Source organism: Pseudophryne corroboree, chromosome 1 (genome assembly GCF_028390025.1).
Source record: "Pseudophryne corroboree isolate aPseCor3 chromosome 1, aPseCor3.hap2, whole genome shotgun sequence".
Classification (NCBI taxonomy): Eukaryota; Metazoa; Chordata; class Amphibia; order Anura; family Myobatrachidae; genus Pseudophryne; species Pseudophryne corroboree.
In genome coordinates, this window is record NC_086444.1 from 709,222,879 (window position 1) to 709,250,559 (window position 27,681).

Below are 27,681 nucleotides of genomic sequence, written 5' to 3' on the forward strand. Positions count from 1 at the left end.
GAAGCAGTTTCTGTTTCATCTCTTCCAGAAAGGACACAAGGTCTCAAGTGATAAACTGCAATTGTGAAGGACAAGGGTCAAATACCTAGGATGTGGTACTGGTACATGATTTGACCGTTCATACACCACATGCCGTATTGGTCCTTCAAAGTTCTGCCCGAACCCGGTATGTCTCATCAGCACGATGGCACTTATATATGCCTTGTAATGCACAAAGGGTAGAGGATGAGAATACTGGTGAAGGGACATTTTGTATAGACACTGAAATGCATGATGGTGTGGAATGTCTGAATCAGACCTTTACTACGAGACCAGACATAAGTGACAGCCCGTTGGTGAACGCAGACCTGATTTTTTTTTTCTCCCCTAGAGATGTTTTTACTCTACAGTGCAAACACACAAAAATAATTAAATTAAGATGAAAATGTGTGTTCCCTACAGGAAAAGGAGGTCTGGAAGGTGAAGGGGTATGGTCAGGAGTCCTCAGGACTCTAGAGAGATGAACTAGGTAAGCCAGTGGCCCCCAGGACGTTTTTCCCAAGCCTAGCTGAGGTGGCACATGGTCTGACTCACCTAGTGCAAGGAAGGTATGTGCAAATTGAGCTTACTGGCATGCACCAGGATTCTCTTCTCAGGCAAGCAGGAATGCAATGACCTGTCTTACTTGCATGAGGTAGAACATTTGGTAAGGTAGCACTGACAGAGCCATCCCATACTCCTCCTGCAGACGGACCTTTTCAGGTAATACAAATCGACTTCGTACAGTTAACACCCGGTAGGAATTTGAAATATGTATTGGTGTGCACTGATGTTTTCTCAAACTGGGTAGAGGCATTTCCTGCTGCCAAAAATACTGCTGTGTTTACCGCAAAGAAAAACGTGCAGAAATTTGTGTGTAGATATGGTATCCTTAGGAGTAGGAGCAAAGTGATGGCTGAAACTGGACTATTGTGGTCATAGACACTGCCACTAGTGTTATGTAGCATCGGAACCACTCCCAGATCCCCACTTAACAAATCACCCTCTTTAAATTTTTTGGGGGGAAGACAACCTCATGTCATGGTCAGAAATACACCAATGAGGTGACAGTACAGTACCTTATCGAGATGAGCCAGCATTTGAGAACTTAACAAAAGAACTTGAAACTGTTGATTCCTGATATGGCCAACTACTAACTGTCTTGATTGTGAACCAAGAGACTGTGTGATTGTTCTTATACTCAGGTTGCCTAATAGACAGGTGGAAAGGAATGTACCAAGTTTTGTTGACAGCACGATTCCAGTGAAAGTAGCCGAGAGAGAGACTTGGGTCCACGATTCCCATCGCAAGAAAGTCATTAGTCCGGAGGGTACTCGTAAAGGGAGTGAAATCGCAGAAATATCACCGAGAAACTGTTCCGTGAAGACTGAGAGGCGGCACTGTTGAACACTACCTGAGCGTACTAAAGGATTGCAAAGGGACCGGTCATGGATTTGCTATAAGCAAGATTTGTTTTGTTCTATCTTTCTTTTTCCCATTGACAAACATTTTTTTCAGGACATTCTATTTTTGTGAGGTTTCATGAGGAGTCGAGTGTGGGACTGGAACTGGTTCTGGAGAAAGGAGTGATGTCTTTATAGGATCCCAGAAGCAGCCTATCACTTTGTTAAAGCCAGAGAAAATCAAAGGTCTAGTAGTTACGGAGTTCGGAGGTAACGTGATAGGCTATTGTCTAAGGAATACTGTATTTTGTAGTTATTGTGACCCTATAATTGAAGATGAGTGCATCCAGAGATGTCAGTCTAGCAATAAGGCAGAATTTAACAGACATCCTATGAGTGATTACCACTCACTAGTGGGTAAGGTCTTAAACCAAACGGAATGTTGGATGTGCTCACAGGTACCTCTAAGACAAAATAATGCAAGATTAGTGCCATGCTCTTTAGAGTTAGCTGAGGTACTTGAATTACACGGAGGGGGGACCGGTGGACAAGGAATATAATATAACTAGATTCTCTATTCTTAAAATCCACCAGTACCATAGATAAATCCCTGGTATGTTTAAATCTTACCAATTTCATGAAATCAGGAAATTGGGAGGTAATCAGGAACAATCAGACAATGGCTTATTCACACATAGCAGATAAAGAGCTCATTAATATATGTGGAAGAAAAGTTTATGAGTGGCTCTCCCCGAACTCCGAAGATTTATGCTATCTAGGAAGGACACTACCTGAAATAATAACCCTTGTTCAATGATGAAACAGACCTATCATACGATCCAGAAATGGAAACAATGTTCAGGGAGTGATAGGAATATATACCATGAAAATTTTATGTCTCTTTCACGATTTGTTTGTGTTTTCTCCCTCTACCCAGCAAAACCTCAATCGAATCAGAACATCAGTGTGCAAAGACGTAGGTACATGTATGTATGTAACGTTCGTTCTAATCAGACATCATAGGCCATAGCACTGTCCAAGCATACTCTATAGGTTGAATACCGTCCCACATCCAACCAGTGGTCCTGCGACCGCCGAGCGCATATAGAGGATGTCCTGTCCTCCTCCCTGTCTTCCCCAACTATGGTCATTGTCTGATTTGCGAAATGAATACATACGTGTGTCTAGGTCGCCGATTATTGTTTGTAATATTTTTTTCTAGTAATTATGTTTAGTGTGACAGTTATGACAGTAATTGTTTACTGTCAAAGGGTGGACTGTTGAAGTCAAAAATATTACATACTGACAACATACAAATTCCAAACAGAGAGGTCTCTGTTCATGCGCATACACGCAGCGTGCACATGATATACGGTAGCATACGCATCCACACAGACAAGCCACAAAGATTTATTCAATACATATTTCAGACAACACATAAATTACACATAGACAAAACATGACAAGCACCACACATTATAATGTATTTATATAATAGAGTGTAACATCAGATATATATGTATTATTGGAACGGACAAGTTAAATATATCCTGCTTAGTGTAAAAATGATCAGGAGAATGTGTGTATAAATTTGATAACTATGGGTAAATTGTAGCACATTGCAACGATTAGTTATGATTAAATGTATGAATATGAATCCACATTATAAGTGAACAAAATACTTCCTGAAGACTTGAAATTAGCTTCACAGCATGGGCCTGGGGGCAGACACATGTACCAGCAACATAGGACAAAAGCCCTCACATAGACCTATGAGCCGCTGAGTTCTTTAGAGGTCTGGCCTCTGGACCAATGATAGGAGACCGAAACCAACAGACTGTTAACTCCCACTGTTTTGATATAGGCAGTTTTTCTAAGATATAGGGAATAATTCTGAGTTGATCGCAGCAGCAAATTTGTTAGCAGTTGGTCAAAACCATGTGCACTGCAGGGGGGACAGATATAACATGTGCAGAGAGAATTTAGATTGGCGCCTCATTGGCCTCCGAGAGCGTGGTTCTCGGATCTCCGCGGTCTTCTCGCAGACGATCCATGGCCGCTCCCGCTACGTCCAGACCTGCTACAGGGTCCGTTCCTGTACCTCGATTTAGCGCGGCTGCGTTTGATGGAGTGACTGTTGAAATCGCCACCCCATCAAACGCAGAAATGTCGTGGACTCTCTTTTGATCCGCTTTATCAACCGAGGAAGCAGTGGAAATGGTGGAGACAGATACACAAGGCTGTACAGACGCGGTTGTGAGAGCTTCCACTGCCACTGCCTTTGGATCTCTTGTTCTGGACACATACTGGGGTGTTTGATGATTTTGGCGAGATGCTGTTAGATCCACCTGTGGGTAACCCCACCACTGGACCAACATCTGGAACACTTCTGGATTTAACGTCCATTCTCCTGGATGAAAATCTTGATGGCTGAGATAATCTGCATCCCAGTTGTCCACTCCTGGAATGAATACTGCCAACAATATCACCTGGTGATGCTCGGCCCAATTCAGGATTCGAGCAACTTCTCGCATGGCCTTTGACTTCCTCCTTGTTTGTTGATGTATGCGACTGCCGTCACGTTGTCTGACTGAACCTGGACAGTCTGAGACTGGAGCATGTGCGCTGCCTGTCGCAGCATGTTATAGATTGCCCTGAGTTCCAGGACATTTATTCACAGCAATCTTTCTCGGTGTGACCCTAGATCCTGAAGCTGACAATGTAGGACCACTGCTCCCCAACCTCTGAGACTTGTGTCCATCGTCAGAATTATCCAATTCCAGACTCCGCACCTTTTTCCTGCGGTGAGATTGTGTATGTGAAGCCACCAGAATAGTGATACTCTGGCACTTGAAGACAACCGCTCCATCTGATGAATTTGTAGATGAGAGCCTGACCACTGTGCGAGAAGATCCAGATGAAAGGGACGTGAGTGAAATCTTCCGAACTGGAGTGCTTCGAAAGACGCCACCATCTTTCCTAACAGTCGAATGCACAAATGCACCAAGACTGTCCGTGGTTTGAGCACTAACTGTACCAGATGACGAATACTTTGCGCTTTGTGTTCTGGCAGATAAATTTGTTGATCCACTGTATACAGAATAATTCCTAGGAATTGAATTCTTTGACACGGAACCAGATTTGATTTCTTGAAGTTGATAATCCAACCGTGCTGAACCAGTACATTGTACGTTAGTAAGGCATGTTGAAGGAGTATTTGTTGAGACAGAGCCTTGATGAGAACATCGTCTAAGTACGGAACTATTATCAATCCCAGGGATCTGAGATGAGCTATCATCACAGACATCACCTATGTGAATCCCCGAGGCGCTGATGAGAGGCCAAATGGTAGTGCCTGAAATTGATAATGGTTTTGTTGTACTGCAAACCTTAAGTACGCCTGATGCGGTGGCCAAATTGTAATGTGTAAGTACGCATCCTTGAGATCCAGCGAAATCATGAATTCCAGTGGTTCCAAACTTGCAATCACTGAATGGAGGGATTCCATCTTGAATCTGTAGTATGTGACATACTGATTGAGACCCTTCAGGTTCAATATCGGTCTGACAGAGCCGCTCGGCTTTGGTACCACAAAAAGACTGGAATAATAACCTTGACCCTGTTGGTGAACTGGAATCAAAACTGCAGAATCTATGAGAGACTGAATCGCGGTCTGCAGAACCGCCTTTTTGTCTTCTGACACAGTCAAGCCTGTCTTGAAAAACCACATTGGTGGTAGACAATCAAACTCTATTTTGTAACCTTCTAACACTAAATTGCAGATCCACCCATCTGTGGATGTTTGAAACCACACCAAGTGAAACGTTTGAAGACGTGCTCCCACAACTTAAGATCCGAGATGGGCTGGAAGCCTGTCATGCCACTGGTTTGTCAGCGGACTTTGTGTCCTGACGACGGTTAGTGGTTTGTTGGAAACCAAGTCCTCTACCACGTCTAGTCTGTATGGTTGTTCCTCTAGCACGATCTCGAAAAGGACTGAGGTCTAAAAGACTTGAACGCTGGTCCGGCATATTTCCGTTTAGGAACTGGTGCAGGCAATGGCAGGAAAACAGATTTTCCACCAGTAGCCTGAAAAATCCACTTGTCCAATTCAGGACCAACCAAAATCTCGCCAGCGCAAGGCAATGCTTCTAGTCCACGTTTTCACTCTGCCTCCGCCTGTCAAGAATGCAGCCAAAGTGCCCGTCGGGCCGCAACTAGTGAAGCTGAAAGTCGAGCACTAACATGGCCAACGTCCATAGAAGACGTGCCTAAATACTCAGTGGATTCAACGATGTGATGAGCAAGAAGGATAAGATGATCCAAGGGAAGATCCTGTTGCAGGCCCAATTTCAGCTGTGCTGCCCATGCAACTACAGCCTTGTTAACCCAAACTCCAACTAAAGGAGGCCGAAGCAACACCCCTACTGCTGTATACATTGATTTTAGCATAGCTTCCAGCTTCCGCTCTGACGGGTCTCTAAGCGTGGTAGCAACTGGAACTGGAATGTTTAACTTCTTGGAAAGTTTTGACACCGAGGAATTCACCGCCGGTGGTGTTTCCCATTTCGTGGTCATAGACTTTGGGAATGGGTAGTTAGACAGAAACTGTCTAGGTATAGAAAATCGTTTATCCGGATTCTTCCATGCTTCCGTTATCTGCTTATTAATAGAGTCTGAATAAGGAAAGCACATAGGTGCTCTGTGTTTTTTTGCAAATAAAACCTCATCATTTGAAAGAGGTTCTTCAGTCTCAGTAAAATTCAAAACCTGACGTACTGCCCTGATGAGATTATCAATGGACGGGCTATCAGTAACCTCACTATCTGACTCCTGGCCCACTTCACCTTCTTCTTGTTCCTCCTGAGATAACAGGTCTGGCATGGAATCGTCAGAATGCAACACAGCTGACACTGGTATGTTATGAGACCACCTATGACTACTTTTCGGATTTGAAGTAGACCTGGACTGCTGTAAACTCTGCAAAGTCCTTGACATCTCCTGAGCCCACTCTGGCAGCTCAGACGTAGCCTCAGATCTAGCCATCACACGCTCCGTATGCGCAGCAGCCAACTCTTATTGTAAGCCAGTCATCACACCTGCCATCATCGCCCAAGACAGATCAGGGTAAATGTTAGCATTTGTACCTGTATGTGCAAGACACACTGTGAAAGTGGTAGTTCCATCAGGTAACACACTCTCACAGACCTTGCAGGCTAGATGCTTTTTTATTTTGCATTAGCTTTACTCATTATGTACCCAGACAGACAAGTCCCACGACTTAATAAAATTTAACTAAAGTGAGTATAAGCCCGAAGTGCAGTGCACGTGGGACACACTAAAATCTGTTAAATATGTGCTGTACTGAATTCCTACTAACACCCCTGATCCTCCAGTAGCTGAGTGTTGTAGTACCGGCACCAAACTTCCTGCAAGAAGAACCACGAAGTAGTGTTAAAATGGCGTCCAGCCATGTGCTTTACTTTATACATAATGCCTATGTATAACAAGACAACATTGTTGTCACGTCTGAGGATTCTTGTGGATCCGGATTTGGGGAAGATGATTCTGGTGCACTTGGATCTCTGAATAACAAACAAGCGGGACAGATGAAGGTCTTGCGCATTTATTACTTGGAGTAGTTTAACAGAGTTTGCCAAAGACAGTTGAATAGATACTACTGTAGGTTAGCGGGTGGCTGAGGATACCGGAACCGTGACCCAGTACTTTAAAGGAGGAATTCCGAAGGCTGGTTACTGCGGCGTCCAGAACAGGTAGCTGGGTAGGACATGGGAACAGAGTCGGCAGTCTGCGTAAGGCTATTATCAGGAGGCTTGGGTAATTTGCTGTAACAAGAACCTGACACTGGAGACGCTGCGGGAGCACAGAGAACTAGCTTCACAGATACTGTGAAAGACGTTGCACTGGCAAATTCCCTCCTCCAGGCCTTCCTGTCTTATAGCAGCTGCTCAGAGCTAATTGGCCACAGGAAAGTGATAAATTGGTGAAGTGTGGCAAGACAGGCTTTTTGTCCACATCCAAGATGGCCACCGGGAACACAGCCCAGCCTGTTCACAGAAGCCCTGGCTCCACAGCAGCACTGCTAACCCCTGCCGGAGGAACATGCTGCCAGTCTGCTGAGCTGCCAACCAGTGCCCCTGCCACCTCCGCCAGCTGGACCTCTCCAAAGGGACCGGACAGGTAAGAGCCGGCACCCCTGCACAGTCTCCTGCCGGACCGTGACATTACCCCCCCTCTTTAGAGTGGCCCCTGGACACAATTTAGGCTTCTCTGGATGTTCAGAATTAAATTTGCGAACTAATGCTGGGGCATGAACATCTGTTGCGTACTCCCAGGACCGTTCCTCCGGACCATATCCTTTCCAGTCCAATAGGTACTGTAACCGACCATAACGAATTCGGGAGTCAAGTACCTTTTTAACCTCAAACGCTATTCCACTCTGGGTGAGTACTTTGGGTGGTCGTGGTAACAGTCTCCGAAATCGGTTCAAAACTAAAGGTTTTAGCAAGGAAACATGGAAAGAAGAAGGAATTTTGAGGTAAGGGGTAGTTTGAGTTTATAAACCACTGGATTAGTTATTCCCACAATTGGAAAAGTACCTATAAAGCGGGGGGGGGGGGGGGGGGGAACTTAATTGAAGGTACTCGTAAGCGTAAGTTCCTTGTAGAAAGCCAAACTTGGTCTCCTACCTCGAGACTAGGAATTGTTCTTCGTTTTCTATCAGCCCATTTCTTGTAACGAAGAGAAGCCTTTTGAAGATTGGTATGAACCCGATTCCAAATGTTCAAAAAACGCTTAAGGGAAGTTTCCACTGCTGGTAAGTCGAGTGCCGGTAGACTTTGAAATGCTGGAACTTTAGGATGGGCTCCATAAACAATGAGGAAGGGCGTAAGCCCAGTAGAAGAATGGTAAGTATTGTTGTGGGAGAACTCAGTCCAAGGTAAATGTTCTACCCAATCATCCTGAGAAGAGCAAAGGTGAATGCGTAAAAAGGTCTCCAAATCTTGATTAACTCGTTCCGTGGAACCGTTGGACTGTGGATGATAGGCTGTGGAATACTGCAATTTGATTTGTAAGGCTGTGCAAAGGGATTTCCAGAACTTTGCTACAAATTGCACCCCTCGATCAGACACTATTTCGGTGGGAAGACCGTGAAGCCTGAAAATCTCGGAAATGAAATGATGGGCCAATTCAGACGCTGTTGGTAATTTTTTCAATGGTACAAAGTGGGCCATTTTGGAGAATCGGTCTATCACCATCCAGATTGTAGTGTAGCCTCTAGAAGATGGTAAATCTGTTATGAAGTCCATTGACAAATGGGACCACGGTTGAAAGGGTACAGAAAGAGGCAGTAACTTCCCAGCTGGAGGTTGCCGAGAGACCTTGTGTTGGGCGCACTTAACGCAGGAGGAAATGAAGGCTGTCACATCTGCTTTCAGCGTGGGCCACCAATAGGATCTTTGCAGAAATTCCATTGTCTTGTGAACACCTGGATGACCTGAAAATCGGGAAGTGTGAGCCCAAGATATGAGTTTCTTCCGTAGTTGGGGAGGGACAAAAGTTTTCCCTGCAGGAGGTTGTAGACGAGTGGAGGCAAAAACTTTTGCATCTAGGACGGGGTGTGTTTGAGGAGGTGCTTCAGATTCAATGGAAGTAGTGGACCATGACAGAGCATCTGCTTTTAGATTCTGTGAACCGGGCCGATAAGTCAGGATGAACGAAAAGCGGGAGAAGAACATGGTCCAACGAGCAAGACGCGGACTCAGACATTGTAGATCTTTCAGGAAGGTTAAGTTCCGATGATCTGTATAAATGGTAATAGGGAAGTTAGCTCCTTCCAGGAGGTATCGCCATTCCTCTAGGGCTAGCTTGACTGCCAACAACTCCTGCTCCCCGATAGTGTAGTTCTTCTCGGCGGGGAGAAACTTCTTCGAGAAGTAACCACAAGAATGGAACTTATGATCTTCGTACCTTTGAGAGAGTACCGCTCCTACCGCTTCCAAGGAGGCGTCCACTTCAAGGAAAAAGGGTTTATTTATATCTGGTTGCCTTAATACTGGTGCTGATATGAATGCTTGTTTAAGCAGATGGAAAGCGGACTCTGCTTCTGGGGACCAATGAGACGGGTCTGCTCCTTTTCGAGTAAGAGCGGTGATGGGGGCTACCAAGGCGGAGAATGCTCTAATAAATTTCCGATAGTAGTTAGAGAACCCTAGAAAACGCTGCACCGCTTTAAGAGAGGAAGGTCTTGACCAATTCAATATGGCTAGTACTTTCTCCGAATCCATCTGCAAGCCTGAAATTATATACTCTAGAAAGGGAACTAAAACCTGCTCGAAGATGCATTTCTCTAGCTTGCAATACAGATGGTTCTCCGGCAGTCTCCGTAGAACCTCTAGGACATGTCGTTGATGTGTGCCAAGGTTTGGGGAAAAGATTTAGATGTCGTCCAGATAGACCACGACAGATTGATATAGAAGGTCTCGGAAAATTTCGTTGACGAAATCTTCTTAGAAGAAGCTTTTTCAGGGCTGCCCACTGCAGCCCTCCTGTTAGGTGACCTGCTGCTGCAGGTACCAACTCGAAAACTGAGCTCCAGTGCCTGGAGGCGGGGTTTACAGAGGAGGTCCCAATGCATCCTGGGACAGCCTAAAGCTTTAGCCTGATCAAGATCCACTCTACACCCCGATGCTTTCCTGTGGAAACCAATGTACCCTGCTGCAGAAAGTGCAGTTATGTCCACTACTGGTTCTATTATGTTTGTGCATTTTTTTTTATTATGGTATGTTTAACCATTTCCTGCCCACTTATTTATTTAATTTCAATGTTTGATACAGCCTATACTATAGACCACCCAGTGTCATTACTAGGTTATTCAACTGCTACCCCAGACTCCCGCACTTACTCCAATGTTCCGCAGAGTGGGAGATTGTGGACTGCATTTGGAAACCCCCCTCTAAAAATCCTGCGTTTGCCACTGTGGAGTCACCCATGTCACTATTTGCACTCATACATAGCAGGAACCAGCTGGACTCGCTGATAACAGGTAAGTCACTTTAGGTAAAACCATCTTAAATACAATAAATATTTTTACCTTACTCAGCTGAGACACAAGAAAAAAAAAAAGACAGCAGGGACAAGAGGAGTCATATTATACACCTTCCTAAGGGTGTTGCTTTTTTTTTTTACAACTCAGAGATGAGAAAAGCAATAGTGTTTTAGGATCACATAAACTAAGATCTATTCTTAGGCCAGAACAAAAGGACAGAGACCTACGTCGGATGGATATTAAAGACGTTAATGTGGAGACATAATACAACAAGGTACCAAAATATAGTCAAAAATAAAACATATATTCAGATGTATGACCTATATGCTTTTAAGTAAACAATGCAGGTCCCGTCTGACCAGTAAAACCCCTTGATCCGTATGCAAAAGGAAAGAATTTCTTGTGGGTAGCATACAAAATTGACACTTGTCTTGTATGCAAAGACGACTTTATCATGGCTAGTGCACAAAGCAATCATTCCTGAAGATAAAAGTACAAAACATACCCCTTTCACACTGCCAATGCCGGATCCCACCCGGGAATTGGAAACGGGTCCTTCCTGGGTGGGATCCGGCATTGGACCCTAAAAGGCGACTTCCCAACTCGGCAATATGCCAGGACAGTTGCCACAGAGGCGGGGGACTGAGCCGGCAGCAGGATTCGGCACTGGACCCTAACAGGCGGCTTCCCAACCATAGCGGTGGGGGGCGGAGCCGGCGCTGAGAGATGAGCTCATCTCCATGCGCCTCTCCCTATTGTAGTGAACGGGTCCAGGGTCACATCCATCGGGAGCCCGATCACGCTGCCACTGACCCGGTATTCAACCCGGGAATAACACTGCTTTTTTGGGACAAACATCATGACCTCACTTCCTGTCATTAACTGACAGGAAGTGGTTACAATACATAAAAACTCTTTGTTTATAAAGATAGAGTAGAAAAAGAGAAGTATAATAACAAAGGATAAACTTTATCCTATTTACAGAACTGGGCCAAATTCGCCAGTCTATATATTAACAGCAAATATACCCCTTTTGGAACGCATTTGGAATGCATGCTGACATCACTTCCGGTCTCCGTGCGTTCCACAGCCTTACTTCCACGTTCCACAATCTACACTAGGACTTCTAAACAGGAAATGAGTTCCAGCACGCTGACAGGAAGCGCGGCTTGCGTGTCAGCATTGTCCAGCGCACAGGAGCGCTCACAATTGTAATTTTAGCTGTTACTTTATAGATAAGGTCTGCCTATGTATCTAAAGTTATCTGAAGTTATGTATCTAAAGCTATCTTATTACTATATTTATATTTGTCTTGTACCTTAGCTTACTCCGTCACCTCCGGGACTGGAAGTGACGTCAGCATGCATTCCAAATGCGTTCCAAAAGGGGTATATTTGCTGTTAATATATAGATTGGTGAATTTGGCCCAGTTCTGTAAATAGGATAAAATTTATCCTTTGTTATTATACTTCTCTTTTTCTACTCTACCTTTATAAACAAAGAGTTTTTATGTATTGTAACCACTTCCTGTCAGTTAATGACAGGAAGTGAGGTCATGATGTTTGTCCCACATGTCTCTTACCATCTTAAGTGCCAGAGGTATAAATACACCTTAGTGCCTCTGGGACATTATCCCCATGATGAAGTCTTGCCTTAAAGACGAAACGCGTCGGGAGTTACCCTGGACCGTCTTTTGATGGACAGATAAGCTTTTAAAACCATTTGTTTTTTTTGTGATACCTGCTCATTTTAACCCTGGATATATCTATGTACTAATTAAATGTGAAAATATCTTTTTACTACAATACTGTGGAGTGTGATATTTTGGGATTATTTCCATTAACACCCACCTAGTAGTAAAATGCTATAAGTACATATAGGTTAAAACGGTACACACTATTTGTTGTTTCTTCTTTTTTTCATATTACTGTGATTATTACTGGTCTAAGGACTGAAGATTCTCGCTTAAGATAAGTGCTTGTTCCATTTTTTAAACACCACTAACTCATTAAACCTCACTCTATGGGGTAAATTTACTAAATTGGGAGTTCTATTTAAGATGGGATGTTGCCCATAGCAACCAATCAGATTTCAGGTATTATCTTCTAGAAGGTGCTAGATAAATGAGAAGTAGAATCTGATTGGTTGCTATGGGCAACATCCCATCTTAAATAGAACTCCCATCTTAGTAAATTTACCCCTATGTCCCCACCTTCATTTTCTGGGCATTAATAGGCGCAGATTACTTCTATTTTTAATATATTTTAATCGTTATAATTAGTTACCAGCAGCCACTCATGATCGTGAGGAATGCATTTGAAAATGTTTGTTTCTATTAAAATATTTTATTATTAAAGATACAACTACAGATTATATTGGCCGGCCTGAGCGCACACTTCTACATTTGACTATATATATATATATATATATATATATATATATATATATATATATACATACACAAAAAAAAGCTATTTTTCTATCTAGAAAGTTTACTTACAACAAGACAATGAAAACAGTGACTAAAGACTTATTAAATATGCTTACCTCATATTGAATGGAGCCATGAGGCGTACCACATACTGGCGATCTTTAGGAAGTTTTAACTTTGGGATTTTAGATGGATCAAAATCTGGTGGATAATATTTCTATACACGAAGAAAGAAAGAATTGTTTTGAGTATCAATGTAAAAGACCTCTCTCAAAATACAGTTTTGTAATATGCTGTGCAAAGTAAAACAATTAAAAATGGACGTGTGCATCTGTAAGAAAACAGGCTGGAATTCTAAACAGCGACCATAATGTGATCTATGCATTGTACACAATATAGCACAATTTGTATCTGAGAAATAGGTTGTATGGGTTTTTGAAATCATAAAATCTTTCCAGTTAACTATTTAAAGGCAAAAAGACTTTAGCAAATTCCTTTTATCCAAAGCCTGAAAGTGACATTGCATGAGAAGATGAAGTGTATGATAATATTGTCACAATTTATAGTTGTGTTTTGCCAAAGGCAAGATCCGACACATTCCCCCACTACATAATGTTCTGTTTACTATTTTCCATTTCTTTTTAGTGAGGGCTGAATTAACAGATTTGTTTTATTAATTCATCTTTAAGTGTAAGCAATGGAATTATATAAGAACACTTTTGAGCTTTGCTAAATGTGTCCATTTCCAGTCAAAAAAAAGCTCACCACACCTTTGTCCTATGACTACTGTTAAAAGTTTTTCGTGATAACGAGTAAAAGGGAAATAAACTCAGACATGAAGAAAACCTAAGCAGCTTTGTATTGATAGAAGTTACTAGTAACCAGCCATACAAAATTACGCAACAACGTAACAATGTCAGCGGCGGTGGCTGTGCCCGGCCGAAGCAACAACTGAATTGCTCAGTCGGCCAACCATCTAGTAGCCACCAGCTCGCAAAACACTTGAATTCCGCCCAAAGAGGTAAGCAGCGGCGTTAGCCTTTTATTATGTATGAAATGCAAGATAATCGTATAATTTCCATCAAGTACATAATGCTCTGCTATTGGACTTCCCAGTACCAGTAATGCTGCATATACACCTAAAGATTTATCTGTCAGATCTGGACGGTTGGAATGAAAACCTGGTAATGGATGAGCGGAAGTGACAGTTGACCATTTGCTCCTAAATGCCGTAAAACTGGCAAAAACGGATGTGAATGTAACCAATTTGTTGGATTGAATATTTTTGTCTGTTTTTTAGTGTTTGGGAGCAAATGGTAAATTGTCATTTCCTTTCATCCATTACCAGGTTTTCATTCCAACCAGCCAGATCTGACAATAAATCTGTAGGTGTATGACCAAGTTATCATTCAGTAATGTTGAGCTTATTAATAGCTGATGAGGGTGTTTCTAACTAGATGATTGCAGTGATAAAGTAGACGGTCCAGTAGCAAAACACATAGTACTTGGTGGAGAGGGCCATGTTGGAGAGCATTAGAACGTCGTCATAAAACAACTGGCAAAATTGGGATTATAATGAAGGAGGGTGACGTACTGATAAATGAACACGTATGAATGCACTTTGTATGCAGGAAGTATTCCCCCTAGTAAGTGTGAGCGGCACAATGTAGAGAAAGTGACATGTCACAAACTGCTTATCTGACAGCAGCCCAATACAACCCCTCATCCCACAGAGTATATTACATTTAGCACTTTCCGCTCCGACATGATTCCACCGCACAAATACGGCAAGCGATGGGTGATGAGTCGCGTTCAATGACACCTACTGATGTCATCCTACATGTGTTGTAGGCTAGTTCTCTTATATGCGTCTCTATAGTCTCCAGAGCAGCGGCCATTTTCTCGGAGATCATGCTTGTATGATACGTACATACATAGGTCACAGGACATAACAGATATAACAAGAAGAGTCACATTTTTTTAATTGATTTTTTTGTAAACAAAAACTATGCCCTGAGTTATGTGGTGTGTGCATGACAGTAATACACTTGTTGCTAGAATGGCGATATAATATTAAGCAGCATTAATGTGGGACGGTAGGTTGCAGTGTACTATGACGCTGAGCTGATGGCTGCTCATGTTTATGAAACGTGCTGCAGCCTGCATTGCAGGGGGAGGAGGCAGTTATGATACAGTCAGATCCAGCTCTTCTGCCGGGTACGGGGATGACAGACTGTGTAAAAAACGTATCCACTTTTCCATACGCACTTATAAGGGTATGATGTACTAATCCTTGGTGAGAGATAAAGTACCAATTAGCTTCTGTCATTTTTTCAAATAGCGATTAGCATGGCAGGAAGCTGATTGGCTGTGGCTGTTACCTATCTCTCCACTTAATCTCTCTCCAAGTTATAGTACATCACCCCCTTTGTACGACTACGTACAATTATAAAGTCGCTTGGCAATCAGGTCGAACGTCCGGATCTGTGTATGTAGATTCAGACGTGCGACCGTTCTCCCCAGATCCTTAGGTGTGTATTGTGCTAGCGCTGTTATCATGATCATAGCAGGAGAGAAAGTGAAAAGACGACAGGAGAGTCTTAAGCAGGGTACCCCTGATTCACTCCTTGTAATTGGTGACGACTGCGAGGAGGAGTCTGACGCTGCAGATAATATAAATAGGATTCTAGCCGGGAGCAGGGACACACAGTCACTCTATGTATCAGGGAAATTCAGCAGGTGGAATCATGCAGTTACTTATAGCAAGTTTATTGTTGTTAGGGACACGGACATGCGGCCAGTTCTGGGGGCCATCATCAGATAAAAAAGTAGCATTCGCTTCTTGGGATGAAATGAATGTTATTGCTCATGGATTACTCCAACTTGGACATGGACTAAAAGAGCATGTGGACAAAACAACAATCCAATTGAAAGCGATCACAGGCCGACTGAACCATCACAACCTGTCATTGGTAGAGCTCTTCAGTAATGCCAGAGACGTAAGAGATAGTGGGCATGTGCTGAAGGGCAGGATACAGGACTTGAAGGATAGGGATAGGCAATTGCATGACCTGACTCAGCTCCTCAGAGACAAGATGCAAGAGGTCAGCAAGGACCAGGAGCATCTGGATCACAGGCTACAGGACATAGAATCTAAACTCAAGCTTCTGGAACCAAGTAAAACAGAGACCCGTAGTGGCATGGAAGATATGAGGAGCATTAAGGTAAATTCGTATAGATGATTTATAAAGTATTGATAACTTTTATTGCACTAACTTTCCCACTTTAGGACATGCTTATCAAGCACCGTTTACATAAATTATTTTGAAACTACAGATTTCCCACTAGGCATGTAAGGTATGTGCCTAGGGGTGCCACTTGCAGGGGGGGGGGGGGGGGGGGGGTAGCAGCACAGCATAGCATGCTCACCCAGGAGCAGATTGGCCCAGTAGGACACCGTGACAGATTCCGATGGGCCGGTCCCCCTCAGTCAGGCCGATTCACACTCGGGCTGGGCTGGCTCACACTGCTTCCAGTACTTGCGGTTCATTGGAACGCAATCCGGAAGTTAGGCTAGCGGGGACACTTCCAGGTGCCTCTGGCCATGAAAAGTGGTGAAGCTGTTCTACCAATGGGGGTCCTGGAGAAAGTTAACCAGACCAGCAGCATCCTCTCTCTTGCCCTGGCCAAAGATCTCTTCAATGAGCCCAGCCCGGGAGCAGTAGCATAGTGATGGTCGTAGCCGGGTTCACTACACCCGCAGCCACCCGAGCTCCCGCGCACTCTCACTGAACTGGCCAGAGCTGCAACTGAGCACTGAAGGGGACCCGGCAGAAAGGTTATTTTTAATTACATTATTTGCATCATCATGATGGTGTAAGGGTTAGGGCGTCCCCGGTCACAGTGTATGGTTTGGGGACTGGACAGGAGCAGGATGTACCTTGTTCTCAGAATGCCAGCTGATTAGGCAGCACTCACAGCCAGCCCTGGGACAATCTCTTATGCAAAGTCCTTCAGCCCTATAGCTGCCCAATGTCTGTCCACGATGATGGGCGTATTTATGTAATGTGGTAGCAATGTATGTAATGCGGTGTCTATGTATGTAATGAGGTGCTATATGTGTAGTGCGGTACTATTCATGTAGTGTGGTGCTATTCCTGTAATGTGGTGCTATTCATATAATAATGTGGTGATTATGTATGTAATCAGGGGCGGATTGGCCACTGGGACAGATTCCGCTGTGCTGGTCCCCTGTGTCTGTGTTTCACTGCTTGTGTGTGCTCCATCCCTGTACTGTGCTGTATGTAAGGGAGAGAGGGTGGTCCGCTGCGCCCCTGCTAAACCAACCCCAACATCATCCCTACCGAAATAATACTCGGAGACAAGATCTGGGATTGAATCACTGGCCACAGTTCTTTATTAACCATTACCTTATTTACAACTTACATTTTTGCAGGGTAGGGGCAGGGAAACGGTGGGCAAGGCACAAAACCCCATCAATGCCAATCATTGATTTACGACGGGGCGTGCCACATACCTACGCCGTAGGCCCTCGGCAACGCCCCCGCTATTGAGCCAGCCCCCGCAGATCCCTCTGGCCTGGTGCGCAGCCGACGGCCCGCCGTCGACAGCTGGAGCCAGGCATGCGGCACCTCGCCGTCGGTGAATCTGCAACCTGAGCTGGCTCCCGTCCTCCACCTGCCTTGCGCACCGCTTCCTCCTGCCCCTTTACCAACTGTGACAAAACAACATGCATAATCAAGCATTTATCGACCACCTTTGTATACGTAAAAGACATCCCATTTCTTTTCCATGTTTCTTTTTTTTTTTTTTTTTTAAATAAGACACACTATGCTGACAGGCATAGACACTCCAAATGTTGACAGGCATAGACCAAAACAATACAGTCCCCAAAAGAGGGGTGGGTGGGTGGGATCTATGTTCGACTCCCTCTGCGGTAATGGCGCTTCCCCTCCTGCCTCTGCTTTTAACCCCCTCCAGCCCACTCTTCCCTCCTGTTGCCCTACTGGCTGCCCTGTCCCCCAGGTGTGAAAGGGAGGACGGGCATACCTGCCCCCGTCCCCCCTTTCCCGCCGTTGGCCCGCAGACGCGTGTGCCACCCCTCCCCCCTATATTGCCGCAGCGCCATTTTGGCGCCTATGCTCCCTTAAGGGAGAGAGGGTGGGCCGCTGCGCCCCTGCTAAACCAACCCCAACATCATCCCTACCGAAATAATACTCGGAGACCAGATCTGGGATTGAATCACTGGCCACAGTTCTTTATTAACCATTACCTTATTTACAACTTACATTTTTGCAGGGTAGGGGCAGGGAAACGGTGGGCAAGGCACAAAACCCCATCAATGCCAATCATTGATTTACGGCGGGGCGTGCCACATACCTACGCCGTAGGCCCTCGACAACGCCCCCGCTATTGAGCCAGCCCCCGCAGATCCCTCTGGCCTGGTGCGCAGCCGACGGCCCGCCGTCGACAGCTGGAGCCTGGCATGCGGCACCTCGTCGTCTGTGAATCTGCAACCTCAGCTGGCTCCCGTCCTCCACCTGCCTTGCGCACCGCTTCCTCCTGCCACTGAGGTTTCGGGGCCTGCCCGATTACCGAAAGCCCCCCCACCCTACCCTCTTCCCTAACCTAGACTTCTAAAGCCTCCTGCAAAGCGTTGTTGAATAGGTCAATTCCGACGTCCGACAAATGCACCCCGTCTGCCCTGTACATGCCCTTGACTTTCTGACTGATGTCCGGGAGACAGATGACCATTCCTCCCAGCGCCCTTACGCACTGCTACATTCACCTTTTTCCTGGTCCTTTCTATGGAAGCCCCTTTACGCGTCCCGTGCCACGCCAGCCTAGGGATGATGCTTGACCACACAATGTTTGCTGCCTGCCAACGCGCTTTGGCCCATGCCAGGTCAGCGCCAATCCTTCTTACCATGTCAAGGGGCTTCGTGTTCCCCAAATCGTTACCTCCTAAATGAATGACTATTGTACTATTGTGTCGGGGCTGCCCGCCGTTTTCTTGCCCCCCAGCAACGCCTCCCTGAGGCCGTGCCACCTCATCCCCCTCCGCCCGAACCAAAACACTCGCCCGGCGCTCTTTGCCAGCCCTAACTGCCTGCCGTAGTGCCTGGCGGCGGCCCTCTTTTCCGCCCAGTGACGATCCAAATGCGCTTCGCCTCTTTGTTCCCTGCGGGGGGGGGGGGGGAGATTTAATTAGATGTTAAATTGCTGATAACCGGCCTGACATAAACTTTATAGCGATCTGACTTCCTCCGGCCTAGAGCTCTGATCTCATCGCCAGCGCAGCCCTCGCTAGCTGCCGACGTGGCAGCGCCGATTCTGAATGAATGAGTGCTAAATCTCTCGACCGGCCATCTGCTGGCCGTTACGCATTTTCTCAGGACCGCCGTAAACTGATATTTAGTTAGTGGTGACCTGTCCGGGTGGACGAGGAAATTATTCCCGCCTTACGGCCTAGGAAAGCCTTGACCGCCGCCACCGGACATGCGCAACGTCTGCATGCCTGCACAACTGAACCCATTTTCCCTTACCCTCCTGATCCGTCTTTGACCTCTGTATTTTGCATAGCACAGCTTGCTCGGTTATGGCGACGTTCTTGTACTGCAGCCCATCGCCGCTTGCGAGCTTAGATTTCGCTACAAGCTCGCTGATCCTGAAAAGCTCCGCTAAACGCTATCACGAATGCGGCCCCAAACAGCGCCGCTTCGCCCTGATCCCTGCACACTGATGGGATGCGGGCCTCCTAACCTCTGCCCTGGCCCAGCCCCTCATGATTGTACGTACCATAAATGACTTTGTCTCGTCATTTTTCCCTGCCAACTTATCGAAAAACGCGATACCTGCCAGCATGGCGCTCGCCCGGGCCTTGGATGCCTGCTCGCGCCTGAGCTTGGCTAAGAAAGCAAGCAGCTGCTGCTGCGCATTTTTCCCCTCGGTGCTTACCGTAGCCTGAAACTCTCGCCACGATCTCCAGGCAGCCTTGTATGCCTTCCAAGTCCTCGGCGCCAGCGACCGCTCCACCAGTCTGCCTAATTCGGCTTGACTATCTGCCAGAGACATGAGGGGCATGTTAGGCCAGTCGCGTTTGCCATTGGCGCAGCTGCCCTAAAAACTTCCCAATTCTGCCGGGACAATGCGTCTGCTATCACATTCTTCTCCCCCGGCACATGTTTAGCCTTGAATGTAATATTATGGTGCAAACATGCTAGCACCAATCTCCTGATCAACCTGACAACTGGCGGCGAAGAGGCCCTCTGATTGTTCACTGCTTTAACTACCCCCATATTATCGCACCAGAATTGAATCTGCCTGTTGGCGAGTCTCTCCCCCCATATTGTCACTGCTACGACTATTGGGAACAACTCCAAGGCCGCCAAGTTCTTGGTGAGCCCCGCCTCCCACGATGTGGGCCAAACCTGCGCGCACCACTCTCCTTGCCAGTACGCCCCGAAGCCTGTAGCCCCTGCGGCATCCGTAAATAAATGCATCGCCTGATTGGACCGTACTTCATTGGGCCACATACGCACTCCATTGAAATGTAGGAGGAATTCCTTCCATACTCGCAGGTCCTCCCTCAACTCCATGTTGATCCGCACAAAGTGATGTCTCTTTGTGACGCCCGCGGTGGCTTGCTCGAGCCGCCGTTTAAAAATCCTACCTATCGGGATCACCCTGCATGCAAAATTGAGGCTTCCCAATAATGATTGCAGCTGACCCAATGTAACCTTTTTTGCCCTTACGCACTGTCCGATTTTCCCTTTCCAGCCTCTGAATTTTTTCCTGGGGGAGCCTGCACTCCTGTCTATCTGTGTCGATCTCTATCCCCAGGTAGGATAGGACCGTTCTGGGCCCTTCCGTCTTCTCTGGTGCGATAGGCACGCTGAATTCCTCCAGCATGACCTGCAGCTCGCTGAGAAGGTGGGTGCACCGTGACGAATCCGGTGGCCCTGCCACCAGGAAATCGTCCAGGTAGTGTGCTATAGATCTTGACCCCGTGCGTTCCTCTCAGCACCACTGCAGGAAAGAGCTAAAAGCCTCAAAATATGCGCACGAAATAGCGCAACCCATTGGTAAACATTTGTCAATGAAGAAGAAACCGTCAAAGCTTATCCCCATGACCCTGAAGCTCTCAGGATGCAGGGGGAGCAGCCTGAAGGCAGACTCGATGTCTAATTTTGCTATCAGCGCCCCCTTTCCCTGTGCCCGGATCAACCTGACGGCCGAGTCAAATGACTGGTACTGTTCTGAGCATTCGTCCCGGTCCAAGGCGTCGTTTACCGACGCCCCTTCTGGATAGCACAAGTGCTGAATGAGCCTGACTTTCCCCGGTGCTTTCTTGGGGACCAGCCCTAACGGTGATATAACCAGTCCCGCCACTGGGGGGGCTACAAATGCCCCCAACATTCTACCTAAAGCTAGCTCCTTTATGATTTTTTTCCTGCACCACTCGTGGCTGCTCCCTGATAGACTTTAAATTTCTAGAGCTGCCGGAGGGCGCAACTTCCTTAGTTATAGGTATCCTAAAACCGTCCCTGAAACCCGCCCACAGCAAATTCCTGCCTCTTGGGATACCTGGCCAGCCACGCCAGGATCCTGTTCGTGTTCACTGGACTAATTGCTTTTGTTAGGCCCTGCTGCTGCGGGTACCTTTTTCTGGTTATTTCCCCTCTGTCGGCTGCAGTCCTTGGCGGCGTGATTTGCGCCGCAGATTGAGCACGCGTGCTTGAATTTGCACTGTGCGCGGGTGCAATGCATCTCATTAAATGCCCAGCATTTATGATCCAGTTTCTGCGTGCTAGGCCTCCCGGCAAACGGGCTTTGCGTTGCTAAGACCTTTTCTGGGGCCCCTGCAGACTGCGCTTTCAGCCATTCGTCAATGTCCCTGACGCCGAAATCAATGTGCTTCCCGCCCACCGCCCTTGTCCTAAAACGCTCGTCATATTTTCTCCATACTGTCCACCCGTGCTCCTTATACACAGAGTAAATGAAGTTCGTATACCTCAGCATGCCCGCGGCTGCTTCAGGGTACGCCTCCGTATAACAAGCCGTATAGGCAAACATACCACTCAGCCAATGCTCAATTGTCTTATAGCTTTCCGACTGCCTTTCTCGCTTTGGCTTCGCTGCCTCCTTGGCCTTCAGCCCTGCTTCCGTCAGTGAACATATATCTATAAAAGCCCCTTTTTCAATCTCCTTTCTAGTCAGCGCCGGCAAATGGGCCGCTACTGATCTGAAAGCGCATACCAGGCCTGTGATTCCTTGCACAAAGGCTGTCGCCTTATCATGCTGTACCAATCCCATTTTTTCCCTGGTCGCGTCCACCCCGGGGATGCTGCCCTTCTTACTCTTCCACTTCGCAACTGCTGCCAGCCATTGCTCCCTCAACACCCTGCATGCGTCGTCCTCGTCCGACTCCGCCGGGGTTAGCCCCAAATCTGTATCTGACTTCGCCTCTTCCCCGCCCCTCTGCGCTCCTGTCGTTTTATTGACCGCAATACTGCTACACTGTACCCCCTGCGCGCTTCCTGACATAACACACATTTTATGCAAACTGTTATTACTCAACCCCCCTACTGTGTTGCACAACTCGCTGCATATAATCTGCACATTCTGACAACTATTGGGGGTCATACAAACATTATGCAAATCATTTATTGTCGACATTGTTCTTACCGATCCCGAGCGCCGCGTCATCGATCGCTGTCCCTCCGGGTACTGCGTGTCCTGCGCGGACCCTGGCGCAAGGAGATGACCTCGCCGCTGTCCCTCTGGGTGCTGCGTGTCCTGTGCCGACCCTGGCACAAGGAGATGACCCCGCCGCTGTCCCTCTGGGTGCTGCGCATCCTGCGCCGACCTTGGCGCAAAGAGGTGACCCCGACACATGGGTGTGCTCTACGTGAACTGCTGGAAGTGGTGGCGCAACGCCGAACAAAGCGTAGCCTGTGCTCTCGCCTCCTTGCCGCTGATCCCTGCTGCTCGGACGCCTCTCGCGATGCTCTCTCCGTGGCGTGCTAAACTGCTGATCACGATTAGGGTAGCTCCGTTGCGGTGTTGAGTCTGCGCTAATGAAAGCCCTTGCTCCCTGATCCCGCTGCCTCATGCTCCCCAAACAAGATCTCTGCGGGCTGCGATGACGCCTGCCTGTGCTGCTGTATTCTTCCTGATGAACTGGTTCCCTGGCGCGGTAAGGTTGTTCCAGCCGACCTGCTCAGCTGCAGCTCCGGCAATCCCGGTGCTGCGTGCGGTAGCTCCTCGCTGGTGACACCTGGCCGCAGCTGGCCGCCGCCGGCGATGCCCTCCCATTCGACCTTGAGTAATGGCGGCTGCTTCTCGCGGGTGAAAGGTAACGGGGTGGTTGATGACGGTGACCGTGATCCCTCGCCGGGCGTCGTCTGCGCTGACTCTCTACCTCACCGCGATGTGCTGACTCCCTCTCCCTTGGTGCTGCAGCTGGGAATTGCGCCAGATCCTTAAATAGCTGCGTAGCTGCCTGCTGTACCCATTCTGCCGGTGCGCCCGCGGATGAGCCTTGCGCTGCTGCCGCAACGCCGATGTCCCACTGCTGAGCTGGGGTGGCCACGTTGCTCTGCACCTGACTCCGCTCCGTCCGATTCTGCCACTGCTGGGATGCTATCGTAAGCTGCCGGTGTTTGGTTCCCCTCCCCCTGCTGCCCTCTCTTCTGTCTGTGTGCTGTCTCCTTCTCCCTCCTGCTTTGTGCTGCCAGGGACCGCTCTTTCGCCCTCCGATCACTAGGTGGCGCAAGCTCCTCCACGCTGTAAATGCTGCTGCTTCCTCACTCTTCTGTTCCCCTTCTTCCGGATGCCCTCTTCTCCCTCCTCTCTAAAGCGACTGGGGGCTTTTTTAATTCTGCTTGCACGTGCTGCCTGTGGCTCCATAATGCCCTGCTGGTGCTACCCGTGCCCTGGGGCTTGCAGTACTGCGTCTGGCTGGGTGTTTTTCCGCTCCTGGGCGCTTTGCTCCCTCTCCCTGCTGTTCCTACTTCTTAGAGATGTGGGAGCCGGCTGCTGCTCTGAGCTGGGAGTGCTGCTTGTTGTTCAGCCCTGTGACCCGGACCTGCTGGATTAAACAAGGTGAGGTCTTTGTTAATGCTGCTGCTGCCGCCGTTCTCCGGCCTGCTTCTATCTATATCCGGCTCCCTCTGCGGTAAGGTGAGGTCTTTGTTAATGCTGCTGCTGCCGTTCTCCGGGCTGCTTCTATCTATGTCCGGCTCCCTCTGCGTTAAGGTGAGGTCTTTGTTAATGCTGCTGCTGCCGTTCTCCGGGCTGCTTCTATCTATGTCCGGCTCCCTCTGCGGTAAGGTGAGGTCTTTGTTAATGCTGCTGCTGCCGTTCTTCGGGATGCTTCTATCTATGTCCGGCTCCCTCTGCGGTAATGGCGCTTCCCCTCCTGCCTCTGCTTTTAACCCCCTCCAGCCCACTCTTCCCTCCTGTTGCCCCACTGGCTGCCCTGTACCCCAGGTGTGAAAGGGAGGACGGGCATACCTGCCCCCGTCCCCCCTTTCCCGCCGTTGGCCCGCAGACGCGTGTGCCACCCCTCCCCCCTATATCGCCGTAGCGCCATTTTGGCGCCTATGCTCCCTTAGTGTGTGCTCCCTCCCTGTACTGTGCTGTATGTAGTGTGTGCTCCCTGTACTGTGCTGTATGTAGTGTGTGCTCCCTCCCTGTAGTGTGCTGTTTGTAGTGTGTGCTCCCTCCCTGTACTGTGCTGTATGTAGTGTGTGCTCCCTCCCTGTACTGTGCTGTATGTAGTGTGTGCTCCCTCCCTGTAGTGTGCTGTTTGTAGTGTGTGCTCCCTCCCTGTACTGTGCTGTATGTAGTGTGTGCTCCCTCCCTGTACTGTGTTGTATGTAGTGTGTGCTCCCTCCCTGTACTGTGCTGTATGTAGTGTGTGCTCCCTCCCTGTACTGTGCTGTATGTAGTCTGTGCTTTCCCTCCCTGTACTGTGCTGTATGTAGTGTGTGCTCCCCCTCCTTGTACTGTGCTGTATGTAGTGTGTGCTCCCCCTCCTTGTACTGTGCTGTATGTAGTGTGTGCTCCGTCCCTGTACTGTGCTGTATGTAGTGTGTGCTCCGTCCCTGTACTGTGCTGTATGTAGTGTGCTCCCCCTCCCTGTACTGTGCTGTATGTAGTGTGTGCTCCCCCTCCCTGTACTGTGCTGTATGTAGTGTGTGCTCCGTCCCTGTACTGTGCTGTTTGTAGTGTGTGCTCCGTCCCTGTACTGTGCTGTATGTAGTGTGTGCTCCGTCCCTGTACTGTGCTGTATGTAGTGTGCTCCGTCCCTGTACTGTGCTGTATGTAGTGTGCTCCGTCCCTGTACTGTGCTGTATGTAGTGTGCTCCCTCCCTGTACTGTGCTGTATGTAGTGTGTGCTCCCTCCCTATACTGTGCTGTATGTAGTGTGCTCCCCCTCCCTGTACTGTGCTGTATGTAGTGTGTGCTCCCCCTCCCTGTACTGTGCTGTATGTAGTGTGTGCTCTGTCCCTGTACTGTGCTGTTTGTAGTGTGTGCTCCGTCCCTGTACTGTGCTGTATGTAGTGTGTGCTCCCTCCCTGTACTGTGCTGTATGTAGTGTGTGCTCCCCTCCCTGTACTGTGCTGTATGTAGTGTGTGCTCCCCCTCCCTGTACTGTGCTGTATGTAGTGTGTGCTCCCCCTCCCTGTACTGTGCTGTATGTAGTGTGCGCTCCCTCCCTGTACTGTGCTGTATGTAGTGTGTGTGCTTTCCCTCCCAGTACTGTGCTGTATGTAGTGTGTGCTCCGTCCCTGTGCTGTATGTAGTGTGTGCTCCCTCCCTGTACTGTGCTGTATGTAGTGTGTGCTCCCTCCCTATACTGTGCTGTATGTAGTGTGCTCCCCCTCCCTGTACTGTGCTGTATGTAGTGTGTGCTCCCCCTCCCTGTACTGTGCTGTATGTAGTGTGTGCTCCCTCCCTGTACTGTGCTGTATGTAGTGTGTGCTTCCTCCCTGTACTGTGCTGTATGTAGTGTGTGTTCCCTGTACTGTGCTGTATGTAGTGTGCTTCCTCCCTGTACTGTGCTGTATGTAGTGTGTGCTCCCTCCCTGTACTGTGCTGTATGTAGTGTGTGCTCCCTCCCTGTACTGTGCTGTATGTAGTGTGTGCTCCCTCCCTGTACTGTGCTGTATGTAGTGTGTGCTCCCTCCCTGTACTGTGCTGTATGTAGTGTGTGCTCCCCCTCCCTGTACTGTGCTGTATGTAGTGTGCTCCCCCTCCCTGTACTGTGCTGTATGTAGTGTGCTCCCCCTTCCTGTACTGTGCTGTATGTAGTGTGTGCTCCCCCTCCCTGTACTGTGCTGTATGTAGTGTGTGCTCCCTGTACTGTACTGTATGTAGTGTGCTTCCTCCCTGTACTGTGCTGTATGTAGTGTGTGCTCCCCCTCCCTGTACTGTGCTGTATGTAGTGTGCTTCCTCCTTGTACTGTGCTGTATGTAGTGTGTGCTCCCTCCCTGTACTGTGCTGTATGTAGTGTGTGCTCCCTCCCTGTACTGTGCTGTATGTAGTGTGTGCTCCCTCCCTGTACTGTGCTGTATGTAGTGTGTGCTCCCTCCCTGTACTGTGCTGTATGTAGTGTGTGCTCCCTCCCTGTACTGTGCTGTATGTAGTGTGTGCTCCCCCTCCCTGTACTGTGCTGTATGTAGTGTGTGCTCCCCCTCCCTGTACTGTGCTGTATGTAGTGTGTGCTCCCCCTCCCTGTACTGTGCTGTATGTAGTGTGTGCTCCCCCTCCCTGTACTGTGCTGTATGTAGTGTGTGCTCCCCCTCCTTGTACTGTGCTGTATGTAGTGTGTGCTCCCCCTCCCTGTACTGTGCTGTATGTATACCTCCCAACATGACCCCCTCCAGGAGGGACACAATGCTCTGCTTCTGGACTTTTCTCTGACTGTATGATTGCCGGCACCTGTGTTGAACAGGTGAATGGATAAGAAAGGTGTTTCAAAGTACAGGTGATGGTAATCATAGAGTAAGAGGGAAGTCCAGGAGCAGAGCATTCTGTCCCTCCTGGAGAGGGTCATGTTGGGAGGTATGTGTATGTTGTGTGTGCTCCCTCCCTGTACGGTGCTCCCTCCCTGTACTGTACTGTATGTAGTAGTGTGTGCTCCCTCCCTGTACTGTGCTGTATATAGTGTGCTCCCCCTCCCTGTACTGTATGTAGTAGTGTGTGCTCCCTCCCTGTACTGTGCTGTATATAGTGTGCTCCCCCTCCCTGTACTGTATGTAGTAGTGTGTGCTCCCTCCCTGTACTGTGCTGTATATAGTGTGCTCCCCCTCCCTGTACTGTATGTAGTATGTGCTCGCTTCCCGTACTGTGCTGTATGTAGTAGTGTGTGCTCCCTCCCTGTACTGTGCTGTACATAGTGTGCTCCTCCTCCCTATACTGTGCTGTATGTAATGTGTGCTCCCCCTCCCTGTACTTTGAAACATATAAGATTAAAAAAAGGGGTTTGTAGAAGAAAAATCAATAGCCTTGTATATTCAGACGTACAGAATTCCGTACATCAGGCAAAGGCATTGCAGCAGCATATGCATAAAGTTGCAGGTAAACATTAGCATAACGCAAAGCAAAGGAGGCCCCAACTGTTTCTATCTCAGAATCAGGACCTCTGAGCAGTGACCCCACCTTCTTGATAGACCCCTCCCCCTCAACAATCTCCACCCTCATTAGGGCTGCTTCCATACATTTTCCA

General features: G+C 47.9%; 2 protein-coding genes across 3 annotated transcripts in view; one reads left to right on the plus strand and one right to left on the minus strand.

The window, feature by feature from the left end:
• YJU2 (YJU2 splicing factor homolog) overlaps positions 1–14,773 on the minus strand; it is a 120,298-nt gene extending 105,525 nt beyond the window's left edge. For both annotated transcript variants that reach the window (XR_010175790.1, XM_063914913.1), the window contains exons 1-2: positions 14,666–14,773; positions 13,039–13,139 (exon numbers count right to left, since the gene is read on the minus strand). Coding sequence is in view for 1 of the 2 variants with exons in the window: in XM_063914913.1 (XP_063770983.1) it covers positions 13,039–13,139; positions 14,666–14,689 (125 nt within the window). In the remaining variant the exon portion in view is untranslated. The remainder of the gene's footprint in view (positions 1–13,038; positions 13,140–14,665) is intronic.
• Positions 14,774–15,111: 338 nt separating this feature from the next.
• The window catches only part of ANGPTL4 (angiopoietin like 4), a 208,101-nt gene continuing 195,531 nt past the window's right edge, over positions 15,112–27,681 (plus strand). Inside the window, exon 1 of the mRNA XM_063914899.1 lies at positions 15,112–16,146. Within this exon, the coding sequence (XP_063770969.1) occupies positions 15,640–16,146 (507 nt within the window). The 5' untranslated portion in view covers positions 15,112–15,639. The remainder of the gene's footprint in view (positions 16,147–27,681) is intronic.